Source organism: Apus apus, chromosome 18 (genome assembly GCF_020740795.1).
Source record: "Apus apus isolate bApuApu2 chromosome 18, bApuApu2.pri.cur, whole genome shotgun sequence".
Lineage (NCBI taxonomy): Eukaryota > Metazoa > Chordata > Aves > Apodiformes > Apodidae > Apus > Apus apus.
Genome location: NC_067299.1, coordinates 4,048,861 through 4,065,012, shown reverse-complemented (window position 1 = coordinate 4,065,012; position 16,152 = coordinate 4,048,861). Strand labels below are relative to the sequence as shown.

At 43.3% G+C, this 16,152-nt stretch overlaps 1 protein-coding gene across 1 annotated transcript in view; it reads right to left on the bottom strand.

Annotated features, from left to right (window-relative positions):
• The window catches only part of YPEL2 (yippee like 2), a 38,257-nt gene that overhangs the window by 17,670 nt on the left and 4,435 nt on the right, over positions 1-16,152 (bottom strand). The window contains exon 2 of the mRNA XM_051635897.1: positions 7,702-8,014. Coding sequence (XP_051491857.1) covers positions 7,702-7,818 — 117 coding nt within the window. The 5' untranslated portion in view covers positions 7,819-8,014. The remainder of the gene's footprint in view (positions 1-7,701; positions 8,015-16,152) is intronic.

Below are 16,152 nucleotides of genomic sequence, written 5' to 3'. Positions count from 1 at the left end.
CTGCATTCCTCCCCTGCCTCTCCTCTCAGAGCTGGGCTGGAATCGAGGTGTTCATACTTGAGATACTCCATGAGCAGCTCAGCTTAATCTGATTTTAACTCATACCTTCCATGGCAATTGCTGGTCAAAGGAGGGAGATCACTGGAAATACTTAAATTCCAGTTTTTAGGTAAAGACAGTTTTAGTTTCTGTCTTCATTACTACTACTTATTCTGATAATTGTGATTTCCACTCAAACACGCAGAGTATCTGAAGAAGTGGGGACCCTGGGTGGAGTTTCCTTGTGTGCTGGAGCTTTAATTCTTGCTCATTTCAGTTCTGCTGGCTGAGAAAACCCATCAGGTCAAACACCTCTGACAGACAGATGCTGAGGCCCCTTTCCAGGAGACACCAGACTGCTTCTTGTTGGCAGACATAACAGCTCCTCTACCACAGATGTGAAGCCCTCTGACAGCATTTCCTGCTACTATAAAATAAGACTGCAATAGAAATTATCACAAGAGACTCCTCCTGAGAAGTCACAGGCTTTCACACACTGCCTCTTTGGGAGTAAAGCTCCCCATGTGTGGTCCCCCCACTCGTGTGTGTGTGTGTGTGTGTGACTAAATCACAGATTAAACCAGAGGTCTCAGAATTGTGAGACTCACCAGTGTTTTTCTTGGGCTCCTTCTTACAAGGAGAAACCAATTAGAAGTACACACCTGCAGGGGAAGTTCACTGGGCAGTTAACCCCATCAGCAAGGCATCGAGCCTGCTGGCTTTTCCTCCTCTTCCAACTGCAAGGGCCAACAACTGAAACACCCAGTGACCCCAGGGAAGCTCAGACCTGATCAACTCCATGCTCCAGTTGTTCAGGATTTGCAGCAGTTGCAGCAAAAAACCCTGATGATTCACTGTCCTTTGCCCCTGGCAGTTCCCTGGATAATAAATGGGAATGATATTTTATTTATGCCTAGGCCATCAACTCTATGGCAGAAGAAGCAGCAGTTGAAAGGAGTTATTTCCATAAAGAAAGTGATGGATTAGAAAAAAAATCCATCTTTACCCTGTCCCTCCTCCTTGACAGGGAATTCTAAACCATTTTGAATTATTACCTTTTTCCTTCTTTTTTGGAAAATAATATTTTAAAATCACAAAGCAATTAACTGCTGTATAAACACAATTATACAAGAAGGTACAAATTACCTTGGGCTTTTTCTATTAAACAACCACATCCTGATGAAACAAGAGGCCTGATCCTGACTGTCTTCAGATCCCATTAGGGACAGTAGGAACTGAGGGAGCATAGTGACTTGTGGGGTAAGCCCCAGAGGAAGCAATTACACAGGACAGAAAGATCTAATTTAGGCAGCTGTACCATGGAATAGGTATTAAAAAACACTCATTATATAGCTCAGATTTCATTTCCTGACTTTTTCCTGCAAAGGACATTTTTGTTTGTTTATCCCCTCTGAAATAAAAGCCGCTCAGAGCTGATGAGAGGTACTCAAGTGTCAGCCTCCCAGACCTGCTGCAGTCCAGGCCAGTAACAGCAAGGACAGCAACACCAACCTGTCTGGTAGAGGTCTTGGGGATGAATTGGACTGCAAGACTTCATCTCTGCCTCATCAATGCTCAATCTCCTGGTCAAAATGCTGAGGGAAAAGGTTCCTTCTCAAAGAACTGCTTTGCTATTCAACACTTACAGCTTGAACTCAACTTGCAATTAAAAGCAAGCTCTGAATAATATCTAAAAGCGACAATTCATTAGGGAACAAGAGCTGAAAAGCAGGATTCAAAACATATTGGACAGATTCTAGAAATGTGCATAAAACTGATAAACCTGGTGCATGAAGAGCAAATTCAGGAATAGAAGCTTACTGTGTGGTGCTGAGGCAGTAAGACTAATACAATTATGAAATGTGTATGCTGCAAAGTTGTTACTGCTGAGTCTGAGATGTAACAATGAGACCAGCTCTGTTTCCATTTCTAAAAAGATGTTGAAACACTAAAGATGTAGAAGGAAACCACAAAAATGACACAGAAACCGAAAAAGTAACATTGAAGTATGAGAAAGCTGAATTTGTTTAGCCTATCAAAAAAGTGATCAAGAGCAACCTGGGTTACTGCATACCACAGCCTGATACAGGGAGGATTTCATTAGAAAGAGAAATAAAATAATGGCCAATGACAGGAAGCATAAGCCAGACAAATTCAAAGTCTCAAATTTTTAATAGTGAGGATGATTAACTGCTGGAAAAAAATTACCAAGGGGTGCAGTGAATTTTCCCTTCTGAAGTCTTCAAATCAAGAGTAAATGCTTTTTCTGAAAGACATGCTGCAAGCATGATGAAATCCACTGGTCCATGCTCTGGAGAAGGTCAGATGTGATAGCTCCTCCTGGCATTAAGAGTTCATTACCTTGAAGCTGGGAACTTAAATTTGTATTTGGGAAGAAACAAGGTCTACTTTTAAAGCAAGTAGAAATCCCACATAATAAAAAATAATAAGGACTTCACCCATGAAAAGGGAATACTTGCCTCACCCAACACAGTTTTTCCTTTGATGGAAATGAAGAATTTTCACTTGACTGGTATTGGAGACATACTAAATGCCTCTCTCTTTTCCATTAAAGTTTTGAAACAACCACATTGTAATTTTAGGATTATTGTTTTAGCTTGTGTGCATGCTCCTACCACCCAGCAAACAACTTCATGTCTGCAAGGCAAACTCACCTACAAATTCCAGCTGGTTCATGAGAAGTAAAGCACTAAGAACAGGACACACTGCTTTGCTCACACACTCAGAAAAATAATAAGAACACACACCACATAAATCAAACAGCCCAACAATAGATAATTACTTCACCTTTACAGGGTGCACCAAATGCTTCAAAGTAGCTGAATTCATCCACAACTTCTTTAAAAGCCAGCACCAAAAAGTTTCAAATCCTTTTAAGATCCCTCAGTTGCAACATGGAGCAAAGTTTGCTGTTTTCAGTGTGCCACAGAGCTCACTTAGGCTGTTGTACCAACAAGCTCAGGCTCCAGAAGTCTGTTAGCCAGGGAAGCAGCTCGGCCACAATGACTGGGAGCAAGGTTTGCTTATAAACCTTGCAACTCCTGTCAAAGAAGGCAGAAACAAGAGCTTCTAAGCATTCCCTAGCTAACAATCCAACCCCAAATGACAAAGTCAGCCACACACAAGTTCTCTATTTTTTTTCTAAATTCCCTGTGCTGGAGGAGCTGCAGCCTTTTGTGTTGAATGATTTCACATTCATGTTCAGAAATGGTCCCCGTGCAGACATCAAAGGAAAACATTAAACTTCCCCAGCAAGCCTTAGGCTAACTCCAGAGGATACATCACTGCATAATGTTTAGCAGTTGGATCCCAGTAATTCATGAAAAAAAGAAACTGCAGGATGCTCACAAGACATTCCCTACATATTTCCATAATCAGGGACATTTCTGCTGAATTACTGTTCCCATGGCAAAAAAAGGAGTCAGCAACTAAGACACTAACACAGCCCTGTTTGGCCTGTATCCTTCTTCTCCTGTTCCCATCTTTTTCTACTGGACACCAGATACACATGAATTCAAAAGAGAAAAGGCTAACAAATTGGAATAGCACAGAGTAGGCAGAAACCAGCATCCCATCTACCACTTTGAGAGAGAAAAAATATGCTATTTATACTGTTCAATGTCTACTATGTTAGCTATTTCCCCAAGCCCCACTAGAAAATGATGTGAAAGGCACATTCCTCAAGAAAAGCCCCTCTACCTATTTCCTGGAGAGGTTTTGCCAACATAGATTATAGTATATTTTTCTTAAACATTCTAAAAACCATGGGATGTTGTGCCTGGGATACACAAATGTAACAACAAACATCTTTCACTTATTTTCTGGCAATTGAAAGGCACTGAAATATGCTTTTTGACTCCAGTCACCTGGCATGGTATTTTTGTTTTTACCGTAAAGCCAAAGTGGATGAGGACACCCTGTACTAATTCATAAGAGCAGACAGTGCCTGCTCCAAAGCTTTATCTTCCAGGCAGACTGGACAAAACAGCAGCATTTCAATTGAACAGGTAGAGAAAGGAGGAACAAAGACATTAAGCGACTTACTCAAGGTCAGACAGGAATCTGTTGAAGGGTGAGGTTGAGTTCCCAAAGTCTCAGCCCACTTAGGCATTGGAAAAAGCAATGAAACAAGAGCACGTACTAAATTTGGCACGGATTTTTAAATGATGCTTTGCTGCAAGGGAACAAGAACCTCTACTCGTGCTAACCCAGACACCAAAGGAGCATATAAAGGAAAACTAGTTATTCCACCCAATCTATCTGATCACCTTATATTTCCTAAGTCAATAAGATCTTTCTTGGCCAGACAATCCAACCCACACTTTAGATCTTATTACAAATCAAACACACTAAACCACTTTCTCCCTCTGGCTGCAGAAGATAAAAGGCCAAGCAAGCTTTTGGTAACTGGCTTCATGTAACAGCTTCAAATTTTCTTAAAAGCCTCAGCATCGATTATTTTCTTTAAATAGCAATTGAGAAACCTTCAACCCATTTTAATGCACAAGGTTTTCCTGAAGTAGAAAAGAAAGCAACAACTGCCTCGCCAAGGCTTATTTGTCAGAGTTTTGCATACCCAGTATTGGCAACACTCTGAATTCAGTTAAGACTGGTGCTGAAGGGCTGAGAGGGGAAACTTTGAGATGAAGAGGAAATGAAGTATGGACTGACACAGAACAATATAGGGACTCAGCTCCAGCTTGTTTTTCAGCCAACAGCAGGAGCCAGTGCTGCAATTTGTATGTATCCAAAGGAGCTAAAAGCTCATGGCATGCAAAGCAGCACAGCTCTCATGTGGTCTCTGCACAACTTGGGGCAAAGGAACAGAGGAACTAATTTCATCAAGCCAAATCACCAACACCCTGCTGTTACATAAAAGCCTGTTTTCTGGGGAACGTTTCCAAAGATGGTGTCATTTGGGCTGTTTTCATTAAAGTGACATAGTAAGGTTCAAGATGGGATAGACTGCAGACTGAGAAACACTCTGGCTTGACAGAATCTCCCACTCCCTTTTCAGTCCTCATGGTGCTTGTTTCTTCCTTCTGTTTGCCACATTTTCCTATGGAAAACAAGTACAGCAATTGCACTGCCTGATTCTCAGACGCCAATCCGAGGCTGTGGTGAAAGAACTGCAGAAGGCTGCAGGGAGATGGTCAAAACATAACTCAAACAGATAAGAAGATGACTACATTTGGCTGGGAAAGTTTCTACACATATTGGAAACCCCTTGAGGCAGGGACTGCCCTTCTGTTCTCAGTTTAATAGCCAGTTGTACAAATTATCACTGCACCATTACTTTTAATAAGGTTTCCAATTATACAAATAACGTATCTTATTAAGGTTTATAATTCTAAGAAATAAAACCTAGAAACCCAAGCCCTTTGCAATCAAGTTGGCACAACCCACTAGAGCTCCACCAGCAATGGAGCCCCAATAGTACTATAAATTTACGCCACAGCCTACAATGAACTTTCAGAAGGAGCAGGTACAAGCCCTGCAGCTCACTGTACTTAGTCCTGTTGTGATCCAATGCTCATGTTCTCTCATTGTGCTTTCATACCTTCCCTCCCGTGTCCGTATTTTAGCACTCAGCATTCCTGGGCAGTTTCTGCATGCCTCAACACCTTAGAAGCTCAAATTCCAAGCAGCCTGCAGCACTGGCAGTGCCCTGCTGGGAGCCACTTACCTGCAAAGCTGGCAGCATTGCACAGTGGAGCAGAAACAGCATGGACGTGGAAGAAGGAGGGGAAGGAAGTGTCAGAGGTGAAAGCCCTGGCTGTGCATAGCCCTGTGTTCTCCCTGGCTGGGGACCAGCTATGTCAAAAAAAAAAAAAAAAAAGAAAAAAAAACAGAGCACAAACTCTAACCTACCATAAAACAATAAGTAAAGCAAGCCTTCTTCTTTAACCAATAAAGCATCTTCTATGTCCCAACACAAAATCTAGCTAGTAACATCTCTCCTCATGAAAAGGCAGGGCAGTGACTGCCCCACTTTACAGATACCTCAGCTGAGCACAGGAGCCTGAAGTCACACAGCTGATCCAAGAGGCTGAATGTATTTCCCATCCAGACCTGGGCACAGACTGCTGATGACATTTACATTTCAGAACTTTTTTCTGTTGAGGAAATATACAACCTTCTCCTTTTTCAAAGCCTGAGGCTTTGCAGTCCTCAAGGATAGCACTGCTAAGAACCACTGAAATTGTACCAGAAGAAGAGGAATTCCTCTGAGGCCCAGAATGACTCAGAGGTGATAGCCCAAAAGGAAACCTGCCCATTCAGAAACTGGTAAAACCAAAACTGTAGCAGTCTGCAATCAGCATTATTCATACCAGAATACTTAAATTAAATTGTTTGGCAAGGACACATCACAGAGGTACACATCAACTTCATCCATGCAACAACTAAGAGAAAAAGGAAGGAGACAGCCTCCAATGGAAGAAGACAGGTCTGAGCACCCAACAAGATAATCCCAAAGGACCTCCACAGCTGCTAAGATGCCCACCCTGTAAGGACAGATGCCCTTTGTCCAAGGTGACACATTTTCCATGCAAATAGGAAGGTGGGAAGCACCACACACTTTCACTAGACACGGAGCACCTCTATCCCTTGTGATCCTGGCCTCTCTCTCAAGGCTTCTCCAAGAAGCTGAACTGGTTTAAGCTGTGCACACACACACTCACACACACAGAGCTCACAGCCCCATTTCCCCTCATCTCAGCTAATAAACCTTACAGTCTCCCTGCTTTCTCTGAACACAAATTTTATAAGCTGAATAAACTTTATGGAACAGTTGTCTGCCAAGGCAGCCAAAACCTGGAAACCCGATGCCTGACCACAGCCAGGCATGACAGGCTCCAATACATACTCTGAGAAAGTTTTGTTTTCACACTTCAGAAAGAGATCCTCTTACTGGCCTGCTCCCTCTGCACCAAAGGCCCCAACTTCTTAGCTCTGAAAGCTTTTAAGTTAGCTTACCCTTAAGACCCTTTCCCTTGTGATCACAAAACAGGACAGAATTCTTCCACCCTCCCCAGCTCAGAGCACATCCTACCATCCATCCCTTGTTTTTTCATTGCAAAGTGTCTTGCTAGTGGACTGGCAAAAATACAAAGATTTGATCAACAACTCATCAGTCTTCAGAATGCTGCCTTACATTTTGGTAGAAGCATAAGAGAACCTTCCCTTAAGGAAGGGCTTTAGTATAGTCACTTGGTAGAGCTCAGAGTTTAACAGAGAGAACATCTCCAGACACTTTGCCTCCAAATCACAATCATGAAACAACCCTTCTGCTATGCTGACAAGCACGTACATGAACAAGAAGTACCAGGAAGGTAATTTATGCAGTCCTGGCCATCAGTTAGTGCAGCATTGCAGCTGGAAACGAGAGGGAGGAGGCTGCAGCATGGGAAGATAAAGACCACCTGTAAGCGCTCCAGAGCCCCAAATTTGGAAATCTGCCCCTACCACTGTTTTCAAGCTCAATGAAAACAAAAATGGCAGCTCATAAATAGATCATTTGGGCTGAGAGCCCATTTTCCAAGCAAAATCTGCAACACTGGTTAAGTCCAGGCACTTCCACAGCAGCTGACCCGCCCTTCCGCATCTGCCCAGCACCTGCGGGTGAGGTCACGCACCTACCTTGGAAATGAGCTCATCGTGGTTGGCAAGATGAGCCCTGCAGTGAATGCAGCTGTAGGTCCTGTGGCACGAAGGCAGATATGCCTGGAAAGTCTTGGACCTTGTCATCTTCACCATTGGAGCCACTGAGCGCTGCGTGAAGTCTGGGGTGGCCCAGGAGGCGCTCCCGCAGGACGGGTCGCACGGGAAACACCGGAAGACGCAGGTAAAGGCCGTGGTTTGGCAGGTGATGGGTGTGGGGCAGGCTCCACACACTGGTGACTGCTTCAGAGGAAGAGATTTGGGCAGAGGGAATGAGGGACTGCACACAAACCTAAGTTGAAAAAAAAAAAAAAAAAAAGGAGACAGAACACTCAGCTCCTGAAGGCAACGATGGTCTCCCAGCCCACAGGATGATCTGAAGACTTTGGTTAAGAGCAGGAAAGAGCCAGGGCAGCCAGGAGACAGGTGTGATGTCTGTGGATTAGATCAAGGAGGACAGTTTTATTCACAGCTCAGCCACTCACTTGCTGACTGCCCTGGGATCCTTCTGCTTCTGTTACCGACCATCTTCCTATCGCTCCAACGCTCACCATCTCTGTTCATTTATGTTAAATGGATGTGGAAGTAACTAGAGGGCCACCAAGATGCTAAAAAGACTAATTTCATGAAGCTCAGTCTTCTAAGCACCTCTGGGGAACTGCACATGTTAAAGTCCAACTCTGCACCACCCTTGGAGAAGCCAGGTTCTATTAGCTAGAGAGCAAACCAGGACCCAGAGTCTGCCCTGCCAGCTGCTCTGCTGCCTGACTCACTGGTGCAACACTCCAGAAGCCCATGGGAAAGCTGGGAGCTGGACATGGAGCTCAGCCACCAGGAAACTGCACGAGTCACCAAACCAGATCCTCTCTCCATTCTGCCCTAGTTTTTACATGGGAAATGGAGGATTACTTCATCACACTCTCCTTTATAACTCCCTGGAAGCTCTGAAGGTAGAAGCTACTCTTATAAACCACACTCTAGTATCTTCTTTTTTCCTTTAGTCAGAACATCTGTCAGCAGTCAAAGCAAGGAGCAGCCTCTGTAGTCTACTTGATGGCAAGAGACAGTGAAAAATCCTATTCAGGACGGAAATATCTTTTTTCACTTTGACATCATCTGACAGAATCTGCAAGGCAGCTCAAGTCTGGGTCTCTTTTTGTTGGCAGAAATCAGATTTTTGGATCCTGTATCTGTAAATCTTACCAGCTACAAATGTTTCTTCTGAGGATGGAAGCAGCAAAAAGAATAAAGGAAGCAGCTCCTCTCCTTCCCTGACACATGGCGTGCATGCATGCTCTAGAAATTAATCATGAGCTGCGGCTGCTCCTCCCCTGAGGATTTTCCTTTCCATAAAACATGTGATTTTGTTCAGTTTGAGTCTGCACTTTGTGTATCAAATACTGGAACCATAACAACACACAGAGACATTGAATTAGAAAACCAAGAAATAAAAATCCCACACCTGACCTAGAATGGAAATTTCTGAAGTGGACAAAACAGTAAAGTACAAGAGCTTAAGAAGCTGGTCTCTAAGCTGGTATGAGTAACTTTCCTGAAGCATATCTGATAATCTTCCAGGTTAGAGTAAAGCCAGCCCAGGTCACTATGCTGCTAGGCTTGCTGAAATAGTTCCCTAGAGTTTGCATGTAAAGCTGGCTCTGCTGCTGCTCTGTGGGATGCACCTTCCCAGGAAGAGCACCAGCAGCACACCAGGCTCCAGGTGGGCTGTAGAGAATGGCTGCACTGGAGCTGTTCTGAGGAAATCCATCTCTGGCTTGCTAAAAGGGAAAGTGTCAAAATGGGAGGATGGAAACCATCAAGTCAGCTGGGGAACTGAAGGCAGGGCCCAGGGAAACTGTTACAGGAGGCAGTTCTGCAGAACTCAAAAGCATCCCATTTAGACAATCTCTTTTGCCTAGCATTAGCATCAGTCAGAAGTACCAAACTGGGACAAAACTGTTCAAGTCATACAAAACCAACAACAATCAGCCTGTGAATCCATTACTGCTGTTTGCTGGAGAGGCTCATGTGTGATCACTGTCAGACAGCGAGAGCCGCAAAAAACCTCATCACTTAGATATCAAGGCACCATTTATGGAAACCCAGCTTCAACACTTCTGCTCCTCAGTCATCATCTAGCCGTTGAAAAGGAAGATTCAAGGTATCCGGGTTGCTCCAGCATTTCTGAAAGCATTACCCACTGAACCTACTGCCAACTGGACAATCCTGGAAAGCCAGGCAAGCTATCCACAGGATTTCCAGGAAACAGCTCCTCCAAGCACTGGTTGTCATGTGCTCACATGGACATCACTTGGCGCAGAGGTTCAACATATAATGAATGTGCACAGTACTCAACAGGAGGCAGACATCAGCAAGACAACAGGATATCAATTTTTTTTCTTTTTTCCTGAAATATATTTCTTCTGTTCTCCAGCAGGCAGTTCCCTCACTGTCAGATGGGAGAAGACAGTCTTACTCATCCTGCAAACTGCTGATAAAGCACATCTATCATGATCATAATAGTCAGCACTTACATAGCAGTTTTCATCCTTAAAGCTCTTTGCAAACACTAACTAATCAGATTAACCTTTTCCAATTAAAGTTACAGTGAGAGCTTTGGAAGACCCATCTCGACACAGAAGGGCTCATTTCCCAGCTTGTTTAGGAGCCAAACCTCTTCTTCAACCAGAACGGGTCTTTTCAGGAATTCATCTGGGCACCCTGTGGCCCAGCAGGCTGCCTGTGCACTGCTTGGTACACAGCTGCATCTCAGCATTTCAGCAAGATCTCTTACACTAATCGCAAAAGTAAAAAGAATCAGGCAGGCTTCACCTGTATCCTGTCCCAGTGACCTTTAGAGTCACAAGACAACAGAATCACCCTGGAATTCTAAACCCCTGACCCAGCAGCTGACACCCTATATCCCAGCAGTAACAGATCTCAGAACCTGAAATCTGTCAGCTATGAGCCTTGTCCTCCAAGCGCACGGAAGCAGGAGACTAAGTGTCCTCTTCCTGGGGCCAAATGCAATTGGATTCCAAGGCAAAGCACCAAGACCTGTCTGAGAGAAACAGATTATGTTGGACAGACCATCTGGAGAAAAGCACAAAGAAAGAACTGGCATTTACCCCATTTCTGAATGTGAAAACAGACTGTGTCTAAACCTTAGATTTCACTGATTTGTAATGAAATGGTACAATCCTCTCTCCTTTTCTTCAGCATGGATAGGTAAATATACTAACACCAGTTTTACTACTTCCCTACCATACTGTCATGACAAATATTTATTTTCTGATCAGCTTCCTAGCACTGCAGCATAAGAGCTGGAGAAACAGTCCACAGGCATCCTCAGAGCCAAATGGAGACACAGATGATACCCAACCAGAATATTATAAGAGCAATCCCTTAATTTGTTGATTGCTGACCCCTCTGCCCAGGTTTCCTAAGCATCAATGCTCTAGAATAACAAGTAAAACAGGAAATATTACAACTGCATTTATCTAACGAATAAATTAACACACACACAAATTATCTGCTCCATGCAGCTTTCTGCAAAAGCATTTAATGAGCATTCATTTATTTGACCTCATAACACATTTAACGTCAGCAAAAACATTTGACCTTTTAGAAGCAGACAAAAAAAAATAGCCAAATGAGATGATATCAGAGCACAGATTAAGATTAATTGCAATTCCTGTTTCAGGAACATACGTAGAAGGTAAACGACATTGATCTCTTTGCTTAAGGCAAGAATAAAGATTCATGAGCTAAGATATTGGTGGGAAACCCAGGTAAGAAACTGCCTTGAAAAGCAACTTCAGATAAGCTCATTCATACATGGTAGTCACACTTCAAAAAGGCCCAGCCCTTCGCCCAGCATTCAGCAGTCTGATCACTTGTTTGTGCTACCAACCCAAAGCTCCATCCTCATCGTGATAAGGGAGAGGACAGAAAAACAGGCAATGCATACCATGAGTACTGTTACTAGCTTGTAAGGACCCATTTCTGTCTTGAGTATCATCCTGATATATATTAAAGAAGACCCGTGGTTCTCAGGAAAGCAAAACCAGCCTCCAGTATTTTTTTCTGTCCTAGTAGCAAACACAGTTGAATTAAAAAACATTTAACAGCTATCAGCGTGTTCATTGTTCTGTAGAACAAAGGCATGGTGATGATTTTAGGCTGTGCCTCTGTTCTCAGAAAGATGAGTTCATGTTCATCAGCATCACTGATGGGGGGGCATCAGTGGAGTCACTCCATTCACTTAAAAAAAAAGAAAGCTTTGATTACTTTATCATCATGCCCAACTGTTAGAGAGAGGATTATCTGTCACCAGCCACATAATCCAGTATTTTTCTTACGTCATTCTTCAAGAGAAGGAAGAGAAGTCTGTGTGTGGGAATTAATTCACCAGAAGTCATAAAACTGGTTTAGATAAACTGCCCGAGTTCTAGGGCAAAATCTTATCAATGCTGTTTGTCGTGGTTATTGGTGAGGGAATCAGCTGCATGTCCTGCTCACATGCACTGCCCGTGCTGGGGCTGCTCTGCTTCATCCTGCAGAGTTTTAAGCAGATGCCACCTCCACAAAGGAAAAACCATAACACACTTTTGCTGCTCAAACAACTTTTGGGTTCAGTGCTCACCCTCCACCTGCCCAACAATCACATTTCACATGAAGCAGTTAGCAGGTCAGGAAACATAAAAAGGCAGAAATGCTAAGTCTGTGCCAAACACTTGCTACACAAGGCTACTGCTTGCACGAGTCCATATGCCACATGGCAGAGAACAAAAAACCATCACACACAAGCCTAATTTTGCATAAAACCCAGGTGCAGTGCAGCTCAGATGCAAATGCTCCTGTTCTCTCTGGCAGGACAAACAACAGGCTTGTTGAGTCTGAGGGACTGTTCTATGGATTAACTTATTTTTAAGATAAGCAACATTAGTCTGTTAAATACTTATTAGAACACACCAAATGCTACAGAATGCTGCCTGTAGTAGCTTTGAAAAAATCCATCTATTTGGAAACCCAACCTTTCTTCTTTGGTGTCTCAATACAGAAAGAGCTGGAGATGTACTGCTGCTGAGTGCAATGAAAGCACATGAGGAATTGGGTTTGGAGAGTTTTACATTTCTACAAGGTCACAAACTGTGGCAGCCTGTGTTGTTCCAGGGTCTCAGCATGAGTCCCAGAAAATGCCTGAGGAAAGCACGCTTACTAACCAGGGTTTTCTTGACAGGGAAACTGCCCTAACGTTGCTTAATGCATTGCAGCTTGAAAGAGGAAGGCTACTCTCTAAAGTGATATGCTGAAACTGGAGTCTGGGTTTAATGCCCAGTTTGGCCAGTCTTCATTATGGAATCAAAGTTTGTGTCAAAATTTCAGGTGCTGAACCCTCAGTGAGACCTGGCACAGCTAAAGATCCTCCATACTCTGATGATGTAGTATCACAACAAAGAGATCCTACTTCGGGACAGCTCTGGAGATCCTCACTACCACAAAGGACTGCTTTGGAAAAGATGAAGGCAGATCATCCGAGGGGAGGATGTATGCTGTGAAACAGCCTGAAAGAAAGGATGACCATTCTAAATTTAAACACAGAACACAAGGGAAAACCAAGACAACTAAACAGCAAGTGGGTGTACATAATGTACCCTTTCTTCTTTGGTATCAAGTTTCTGAAATGCACAAATTTCAAACTCTTGGTAAGACACCACTGCTTGCAGCTCTGCTGTACCAGCATGATCAACAAAAGTCTTTGCTGATCCATGAACTGTAAGTGTTCTCCAATGCCTGAGCTTCTTCAGCTCATTCTCCAAACCTTGCAAGCCCTTGGAGACAGGAAAATAACAAGAGAAAAGGTGGAAGATGGCCAGCAGCAATCCTCTGCATTTACATCTTGCCAGCTACATGGACAGAACTGCAATACAAAGAATAGCATGGAGCAGGTTTCTCACACAGACCACCTTCAACTAGAAACCCACTAAACCCCCTCTGCTCTGCATATCTCCCAGCAAGACACTTCATTTCTGCAGGTCCTGGTTCTCTCTTGTGCACGCTTCATCCCTGGGAAGCACTTGATGGTTCTGGGGAAAAAAAGCATCTGAAGGGATGGATACAAAAAGGCGATACTGACGCAAACAGCATCGCAGACAATTGCCAGGTAACCACTAGAGGGCATAAAAAAGATTCAGCCAGAAGCAATTAAACTTTCCGGCCCTGGTGGATCAGGAACAGGCAGGACACCAACCCCGCTGCACCTGCCGTGCTCCACATACCATGGCCAGCCCGCGTGGGAAAACATCAGCTATTATTCTGCTGAACAGCTATCAGTACTAAAACTGTCAAAACAGTCACTGCAATTATATTAATAATGTTTTAAAGGGGGCTTTTGGGGTGTGTTATTATTTTTGTAAAGAACAAGGCAGTATTGTCAGTCTGTGGTGTATCCCAAGTCTTCTCATAATAAACAGACTCAGCACCCTTCCTGGTGTCTCCCTCTGAAGCTTTCTAAGAAGATGACATGGAAGGTACATAAAAATGAGTTAAAACTTAAAAGGAACAAACAGCAAATCATTAAAATTCACTTTGGGATGGGTTTTTATTATTTTTTAGTTTCTCTAGCTTTGTCATTATACTAATCCATAACTTATTAAAACCAAAGTAATTTTTGAAAATATTTTTTCAATTGCTCTTTACCTAGTTGATTTTCCTTCTGTCAGTTTGAAGATTAAATAAAATTAAACAGCTTAACTTATTTTTTTAATAGGCAGCATCCACACCAGTGCATTTTCAAGCTCTCAAGTGCAACTGTGAGTGGGGCAGCAAGTCCAGGGAACTCCTGCATTCAAAGGAAAAGCTTCCTTATACTGAACCATGGTGCACAACTGACTGGAAGGAGAAGGAACAGGTTAAAGTCAACTAGTGAAGATGCTTGTTTCCTGGCTGCAGACTACAGAGACCAGATGACCATGGGAACTTTCTGACTTTATTTACAGATCTAAGGCTGGACTCAAACCACGCAGAGCCAGAACTGCTAACTCATCTCTCACTGCAGTTCAGAACAGAGCACCCTGTTCAAAACATTCCACTTGGACACACCACAGACACCACTGGGAAGCATGGAAGGGAAATAATTCTGAAAATATTAATCACATTCTTTCTTTTACAACCTCATCTCAAAAGGCACAGGACAGATAGGACAGATATCATCTCACAGGGCTGCCTTCAAAATTTGTTACCTTTTCTGGGCCTGTTTCAGTAACCGCATGGACTGCAAGATTCAGCATCTACTGAGGAATGACTGACACCTCTGTCTGAATTATCTTCCCACTCTCCTCCAAGTTGCCTGGCAGCAATATCTTTGCAATGCAGAAGAGTCTGTGCTGCTGATAACAAGCAGCATGGCAAGCATTATAGCTGCAAGCTGCCCACCTTTGCTTTGCAGGTACACTCCATCACAGCTGAACTCAATAACCAGTCACAACAGGTACCAGCAGGAGCCACCAAATGCAGAAGGAAACATGCATGCAGCAAAGCATCACAGCTCACCACCACAAATTTGAAACAAGGCAGCACTTACTTTTGCTCCTACCAGCAAATCCCACTGGTGCCACAAATAAAAACTGCAGGTTGAACTGATTTAAAGCACAAATTACTCCATTCCCTCCTTTATATTTTGCAAAAACTCATGCCAGCATCCCCCACATGGGGTAACAGTCCTTCATCTGAATTGGCCAAGATATGATGCACTTGAGCAAGACAACAGCAAGGGCTCCAACATCCAGTAAGACGTAGCTCTTCATTTCCTACCATCCTTCTGCCTGAGAGTTCATCCTGATGGTCATACTTGGAACCATCAATCAAGGGCATCATATTTTGCCAATATTATGCATATACAGCATTTTACAAAATAAAAGAACCTTGCTATTCTAGTACCAACCTGAACTGAAGACACCAAGGAAGAGCTCTATCCACCCAACTAACCAATTACTGACACAATGGGAACACTCCATCTTCCCAACTTCTCTTCCTCATCTGTTTCAATTGTAGAACAGTCCAGCTGTCCAAATCATCCCTTAGCATTACATTTATTTTGTGCTCCTTACATTGCTCCTGTCCTTTTTGGCGAATGCAAGTTTTAGTAGGATTCAATTAATTTGGTCTGCTGGATGGATCATGTGTTTCTTGAACAAGGGCTGGGTACTGACAGGGAATATAGTGAGAACATTTTATCTATTGCAAGTATCCCTTCAGTATCCTCAAAGTCATTTGTAGCTGAAAGAAGGATCTGCCGTGGTTGCCTGTCATGAAATACTATTTGCAAGCTCTCTTTGTCCAATCCTAGTTTTAATCTGCTCACAAAACCCATCTGCTCAGAGGGTTCTTCCCAGGAGCACCTTTTCAGCAGCCTTGCACTGCCTAGAA